Source organism: Watersipora subatra, chromosome 10, assembly GCF_963576615.1.
Source record: "Watersipora subatra chromosome 10, tzWatSuba1.1, whole genome shotgun sequence".
In the NCBI taxonomy this organism is placed as follows: Eukaryota; Metazoa; Bryozoa; class Gymnolaemata; order Cheilostomatida; family Watersiporidae; genus Watersipora; species Watersipora subatra.
This window is the reverse complement of record NC_088717.1, coordinates 56755840-56763761: the sequence shown is the minus strand read 5'-3', so window position 1 is coordinate 56763761 and position 7922 is coordinate 56755840. Positions and strand designations below refer to the sequence as shown.

The 7922-nt window shown below is 34.3% G+C and overlaps 1 protein-coding gene across 1 annotated transcript; it reads left to right on the top strand.

Annotated features, from left to right (window-relative positions):
- Nucleotides 1-1213: 1213 nt before the first annotated feature.
- LOC137406193 (fatty acid-binding protein 1-like) lies at nt 1214-3758 on the top strand. Its single transcript, XM_068092728.1, has 4 exons — nt 1214-1349; nt 1526-1698; nt 2003-2104; nt 3312-3758. Exons 1-4 carry the CDS (start codon nt 1265-1267, stop codon nt 3369-3371), a joined length of 420 nt encoding a protein of 139 aa, XP_067948829.1. The 5' UTR covers nt 1214-1264; the 3' UTR covers nt 3372-3758.
- The last annotated feature ends 4164 nt before the right edge of the window (nt 3759-7922 follow it).

Below are 7922 nucleotides of genomic sequence, written 5' to 3'. Positions count from 1 at the left end.
TCATGATTATCAGACAATGATATGTACTCCTTCAAGCTAAGGCTAAAAAAGTAAACGAATTTTTACGGTAAGTTATAAGATATCACTGTTAAAAGTGACAGCATTACGATGACGATAAAACAGACGCGTAAGAACAATAGACATGGTTTTATTGAATGCGTGAAGTATATTTGTGAAAATATTTCGACGAATAAGGTTGCATGGAAGTGTAAACAGAAACCATCTACCACAACTACGTCACATTTGAGCCGTTTTGGATAGAGAATCCAAACAACAGCGGTCTCGTGTGGCTGTGATTAATTGTTTGTTTTTGAGCTTTTAAGAGCTTGTAATCACATTTCCACATATTTTGCACCTACAACACAACAGAGTAAGACATGATGAATCTTTTCATATCAAATAACTGTAATGTGAATTTTATTGCAAGTCAACCTTTAACAAAATTCAAATTTATTGCAAGCATTATAATAAATTTTTTCATGCAATTTTCCCTTTGAGCTGCAATGTATTCACCCATGTTCAGCAGTATTTGCTATTTTGCTGCTTTGGTGTGATTGGCTCAATAATTATGTTTTACACCAAAATTTGATGCTCAATAAAAAATAATTTTATTTGTAATACAACTCGCGTCACTCTACAATAAAAGAAGCCATCGCAATACAAAAATATTTTGAAATGAATAAATTGAAAACATTTATAAACATTTTTTCCGAATTATTGCAAGCTCTGTCTCAAATGTATTTCTCTCTTGCAGCCGGTTGTTTCAACAATAACTGTCTTATGGCTTCGGCTTCATTACTGATTTTCATGCAGCTCTGTTTTCAACCTTCTCCTCTTTTTCCTCAACTTCTTGTCAAAATGTCAAAAACAAAAGATTTGGCCTGCACTACTGGCTATGAGATTAGGGCTGGTTTCCACAAAGCCTTTTATTTTGTTAACAGATCACTCTGGCATCAAATCAACCTTAATAAGACTGCTATATTATTGATGAGCTCACTGGTGACGTAGCATTACACACTACATTATAGTGTTACAGACATAACAACTGTGTCTGGGCTGGTGTTGAGTAAAATAACATGTGTGGCTAATTATCTTATAAACTAGCCAATCATAGCCCTTGCAACACCCTGACAGCTGCCTCTCAGGCTGAGATATAGGACATTTGGTAACCTATATAAAGCCAGAGTGATAGCATCCAAATTAGACGATCACCTTCTACATCTGTTCACACTAATTCTTAGCTGTTAAATCTAGAGCACCTGTCATGTCTGTCGCGCAGTCATTTGTTGGAACATGGAAAATAGACAATGATGCATCAGAGAATTTGGGAAACTACCTTGAAGCCATTGGTATGTTTTTTTTTCACTTATTAGCTACATAGGATTGCATTATCATAATAGAGCACAATACAAATAAAATATTTAATTATTAATATTATTAGTATTAATTATTATTTATCAATATTAGTACTTGTTAACTTTTTGACTATTGCTCATTAATATAAGTTATTTTCTGTATATTTTAGGCTTAGCTGGCGACATGATAGAAGGAGCTGTGCAAGCAGAAACATATGTAGAGTGGAGTGTTAATGGAGATAAGATAACTCAGACAATGAAAGCAAAAGGTAACTCCCATGAAACAACCTTCACCCTAGGGAATGAGTTCTCAGAGACGCTGGCTGGAGGCAGAGTTTACCAGGTAATCTAAGGCTCTAGTAAACTTAAAACCTACTGAAAGCCGTCAGATTTTATACATAAGCATCAAATCGAATCGCTGTTTCTTTCTAACTTACATTGATAATTTTTCAATAGCTTTAAATTGAAACAAAAAGTACTTGCAAACGTTTAAAAAATGAGTCACTGTTCCAAAACCATAAAGTCTTTATATTCTACAGCTCAAAAATACATAAAGTGACCGAAACATTATCCTCTTTATGATATTTAAATATTGCGAGTTTTAGCAGCCATTTCCTTTTTAAAATTTTTTAGAAATTTTATTTTAGACAACCTTTACCGAAGAGGGAGGAAAGCTGGTGAGAACACAAAAAGGGAGTCCATACAACTGCACTTCTACCACAGAACTTGTTGGTGGACAGCTTGTAGAGGTTGGGATTTATTTTACATAAAGTATAACATGAGTGCTCAATTCTATATATGAATGTTGGTGCTTACATACAGAATGTTTTACGTGTAAATCTTAAAATTTTTATAGAAACAGTGAGTTACATTTGCTGAAATGTGAAGAAAATATTTTTTATATTTGTATTAGTTCCATCAGCGAAACACAAAGTAGGAGCTCAGATATTTAATGCAGCTTTTGGTTATCACCGTATTTCTTAGAGTGCTGTCTTCACATGTGATATTTGCGAAGGGTGTATTAGCTGGAGAACATTTTTATTCAGCACTTTTACGACCATAGAGTGAGAATGTTTGTGGTGCATAAAACATTTGGTATATATAAGGCTTAAAGTAGCGCCCTTCTGTTTCTTGAACAAGCTATATTTTATACGTTAAAAACATTTAACTAAATTTAATTGATGCAATAAAATTTAAAGAAATTCACTTTACTCAGACTTTTAAAACTTTTGGCCAAGTTTATAATTAACACTAACTGTTAAAATTTCACAGATGATTGATTATATTATATTGATTATATTAAAGCCATTATGAAAAATGACTGTCAATTTTTTGTTAGACCAAATTCTGTTAAAGTTTCTCACTAACTCTTAACAACTATTCTCAAGTGGCTTTGTTGGTCTTTATCAACCGATTTCTAGGCTTGCACCAACTTTTGTGCATGAAATATTACTAGTTATCAAATGAGAGTTGTGCTTGTCAACTAGAGTCAGCCAGCTATGCTGTCAAAAGAAGCTTATTTCCTTGTCTAACTGCTCACTGTTTCCTATACCCAAAGGTTTACCATTTTATCACCTAACAAGGCTTTTGGATTGTCATATATACATGTAAATGTGAATATGCACACAAACTTTTGTTTGCTTTCTGATAGCAATGTAATGGATAGAACAACATGCTGCTAGGTTGGCCATCACAACCCTTTAAGAAATCAACTAGAAGAAAGTTTAACAGTAACATTATAAATTTTTACTCCCTGAGCTGTGCAGATGTTGTACAGATGTTGTACAGATGTTGTGCAGATGTTGTACAGATGTTGTACAGCATTTACCTATAACGTGGGGATTAAAAATGTCTGTTATTGAATATCTATTTGTTGCCTCATCATTCCTCGGTTGTATTTTCATCTCTGATTGACAAACTCTCAGCTGCATATTCAAAAGTACTTTTATTTTACAGACGAGAACGTGTGAGTCGTCCCCTCCTGTGTCATGTGTACGAAAGATGATCAGAGTTTGAAAAAGAAGCTATTGGCAGAGAGTGTATACGCAAGTGCAAAAACGGGCAAAGGTGAACCAGCTCTACAGACGTCGGAATACCAAAAATATTCGATATAAATGTGCATCCATCACTATAGATATCACATGACAGCATGTGGTTGTTAGCACTGCGAAAGCTCGCTGCCTGCTTTTTTGTCAAAAAAGTGCTGCTGTTTTTAATATTAAACATGTGCAATAAAGAACTCTAACAGGATAAATGCAAATTCCAACGAGTGTGTAACTTATTTGATTATCTGTTAAAACAAAGCTTGAGACTCACTGCTATAATTTCAGCACTAGCTCTTGTTTTACTGTTTATAAACTGCATTTCTTCTACTACAATAAATAGCTTGAATGTTAATAAGAATTCAATATTAGCAGAAGGTGAACACTAACAAGTGGGCTATTAACAGAAGTCAAATGTTAACAGAAGTCAAATTTTAACAGAAGCCGAATGTTAATGGAAGTTAAATGTTAATGGAAGTTAAATGTTAACAGAAGTCAAATGTTAATGGAAGTTAAATATTAACTAAAGTTAAGCGTTAAAAAAAGTTGAGTGTTAATATGAGTTGAATATTAACATGAATTGAATGTTAACAAGAGTTAAATATTAACATGAGTTAAATGTTAACAGGAGTTAACATTTAAACGTTGGATATTCAACAGAACACGTGAGGAGTGAATCTATCAGAAGTTAGAATAAAATATAGATTTGACTCTTTAGAATCTCTTCGAGCATTTCCTGCTGATCAAACGCAACATGGCTGACACTGTAGCAGATTACCATACCTATTCAGTTTTGACATAAGCATCTTTATTAACAAAATACTTTTTTACGAAGAGAATATGAGAGAACAAAACTCACATAATTTTATTGTCTAAATGTTCACTTTTTAATTTAATCAGAATAACTGATATATTTATACACATAGTCAAATGCAGAAAAGCGGTACATAATCAAAACAGTTCGCTTTTTCGTTGTGTTCAAACTATTTAATTTTCATTAATTTGTTCTTTGTGGTTTTTTCCAACATTTTAATTTGCATGAGTTTTTAAAAGCAACTAGTGGCCAAGTAGCTTGAAACTAATTAATAAGAAAGTTCTGACACAAGCAACAATGATTAAATACTTTACAACTTAACATTGTTCTAAAGACCAAGCAGATTCGCAAACAGATATCGGTAAGTGATAAGAATTTAGTTAAAAGTTTAAGGTTAACTAGAATACATACTAAAACTTCCTTTAAGTATGTGTTTAGTGAGCTAAATTAATTTAAACTAAATTCAGTGTTTATGTTATGCACCTGCCTCAAAGGTAAGAACTCTGCATGGTGTACATTGTAATGTTACGTTTTCTTGCAGATAATAGCCAAAAAATGCACTAAAGTTGTTGTAGGTAACTATAGTTACTAAGATTAACATATTAGTTTATTACTATTTTTTTGATAATTTTTACTAGGAGGTGATTGCATTAGATAATTACTATGGGCTAGACCAAATTGAACTAATATTAATCATTACACGTATCTATATAGCAATATGCATGCAGAATCCTTTCAACACATTATATCAGCAGATAAACCTAACTTACAAAAATACCGTTAGTATTCCACAGAGCTTGTCACAAGCAGACAACTTCAATAATGAAATACAGTAAGCACCTACAGACCCAAACAGATTATGCTTCAAAACTGCTGCTGAAACTAACTGTGAATGGACCAATTAGCTTCTAGATGACAGTTTGTTTTCTTTATTCTCGGAAGAAGTCAGTAATGTTGCTATAGCTCTCACATAATCTCAGAACATCATGAAGCCACTCATCACTACGCGTCATCCTTGTACTGTAGACGTGTTCCACATTGCTTTTAGGCAGTTCCTTTTAAATAGGGGTGCGCCTCCACCTCCTCCCGAGAAGATAACATGGCTTTGTCAAGGAAAATGCGGTTGACCTTGAAGAACATGCTTTTTTAAGTTTTTTATTGTAATTTTTACTGCCCTAGAATAAAGTGCAATCGCACATCTACTACGTTAGGGCAGCTGCAGCGCTGTCATTGTTAGAGTGTACACAGGAAGCACTCGCTCTGCGGTGTAAGGGTTTGCTTGGACTGAGCATGCGTGCCTTGGACAGAAGTCTTAAACCTTTTCTGTTACTGTATGTAAGTTACTCTATGTTGTAAGTTGATCTATATTTCTTTCTTCTCTTAAACGTTAATACAAATACAGTGTTATGCAGAGATGTACTTACAACAGTTTATAGACAAACTATACTATTTACAGTTGTGTCGGAAGAACAAGATGTTTTTTTGTTTCTGAAGGAATGGGCATGACAGAAAATAATTGAGAAGCACTGCTTTAATGCAGGTCATTAAGACCAATAAATGCATTATTTGTCTTATGAAATTAAACATACACAAATAAAAATGAAAAGTTTTATTTTCACAGATAATCATTGGGCCATGAAAAATAATAAACTACTAGACATGTTATAGCCTTAGTTTCCAGTAGTCCTCGTTAAAGACTTTGGGTCTCAATGTTCAGTAGTTGTGACAATAGGCTATACATACTTGGCAGCTGTTAAGTGTGCATAGAATCATTTCTAACAACATGTGGGCAACTAGAGCTCTCTCAATCTATGCTTTGTGAAAGCAGTTAACCAGGGCACTAGGCAAGCTTGCGGATAAAACACTATTAAAACCAATGCTAGAGTTGTCTTTTCCTGCTTGTAGAAAAGACGAGTCTCCATTATTTTATACATGGAGGATTGCCTACTTTTTTACATGTATCAGCCATGGTAAAAAGTTTACAGGTTCCGGTTCCGAGAAAGTATATATAGCAATATTCCTGCAGAAAATAAAATACCGTATGCTATGAGAGCTTAGAGTGAAGAGTTGAGGTCTGTTTGAACGACAACCGTCATCTCACTTGCTAAGATAGCAAGATGATTTGGTATAGTTTTCATATCGTTATTTATAGATCTTAGAGAATATTCTAAGAGACGACGTTAGTGTTTAATATTAATACCTATTGTCTAGCCTCTGTAACCGATGTACAAACCAATTAACATACCTGAGAGGAGCTTATAGAAGTGATGAAGCAAACGTTTCTGGGCTATTTCAAATCATTGGGCCTCTCCAAAACATTTTTTATACACTAATCTTGAACCAGTCATTATTGCTACTAGTGCTCTGGCAGTCCAGTATGCCATAAAAGATCATCAGTTGTAATAAGTATCTGCACAATTATTCCACAATACAGCAAGATAGTCGAGTGATGCAGTTGGTAGTATGCCCGGCTGCTAAGTCAAATAACTTAATTTGATTCTTATGTGATGCCTTTTCTACCTCTAAGCATGGCTTTAGACAGATGGACACGGTTCTTATCATAGTAAAAATTTATGTAAACTTGCAATCACTATAATACGAGATTGGCATGTTTTCCAAAATATTACTTGCAACAACTTTAAAAGCAAGTTTTTACACAATTGTTACCCTTATTGTTTACACAATAACTTACATGTATGTTTGCACTTTTGATAAGCTAAGGTATTTTCTGCAGATTCTCAACTCTAATTCTACCACATCTAATTAGCGAGTAAGATATGAGTATTTCCTTTGCTTTTTATCAGCCTTTGAGAGACTTCGATTAGAAAGCTCAGAGATGATTGCCGGTCTTGTTAGTGTCAACAAGTCCACGACTCTCTGAAGAGCTAAACTCGATGTGCTCAACCCGCCAATGCAAGATTCAAAAAGCACCTGCACTGTGAAGTCAAATCAGACAAGTTATTTGAAAGTTATTTAAGTACTTTTATACTAGCTATAATTATTATAAAAATTTGAAAACAACTGATAATCAGTTGAAGTCTTTCAAATTGTTCTGAAGACCACCTTTAATGAAAACCAATAGAGTTGGCACAATCATTAGACATGTTTTAAAAGTAAGCAAGTTACTACTTGAAAACGCGAGTCATGCATGAATAAGGAAGCTTGTGAGTTATTAAGTTGTATGACTCATGCCTTTCTACGACTAGCTTTGCTCCCACACCATAATTATAATTATCTCACACTCCAATCTCTGCTAAGACGGGGGGGGGGGGGGGGGGGGGAAGGGGAAGGGGAAGGAGGGAGATTAGCATTTGTTCAATTGAACTAATTGAATCTATTTGTATTTATACCAAAGATGAAACAAATCACTTCATCATAAGGGTGATCACATGACCAGAGTTGTCTCATCTCTTCAGACTACAAGAGTTTAAGTAAGCCACAGGTAGGATGGTCATGCAGTACTTATTCACAGAGTCACTATGGATAAACAAATGTTGTTTATTCAGAGTCAATAAAAAAGCTCTGAAAGGATATGAGGGCAGCCATTAGCTTCCCCAATTATGATGAAAACCACTTTGTTGTTCCGCTGATGATAGCCAATGAAATTATTCCATGTCAATTCTATTTATGTCTTTTTTGAGCCAAAGATAGATGTGGCCAGCAGAGACTATATAAGCCTAGCATCTTCTGCAAAAAAGCACCCAAACCGCT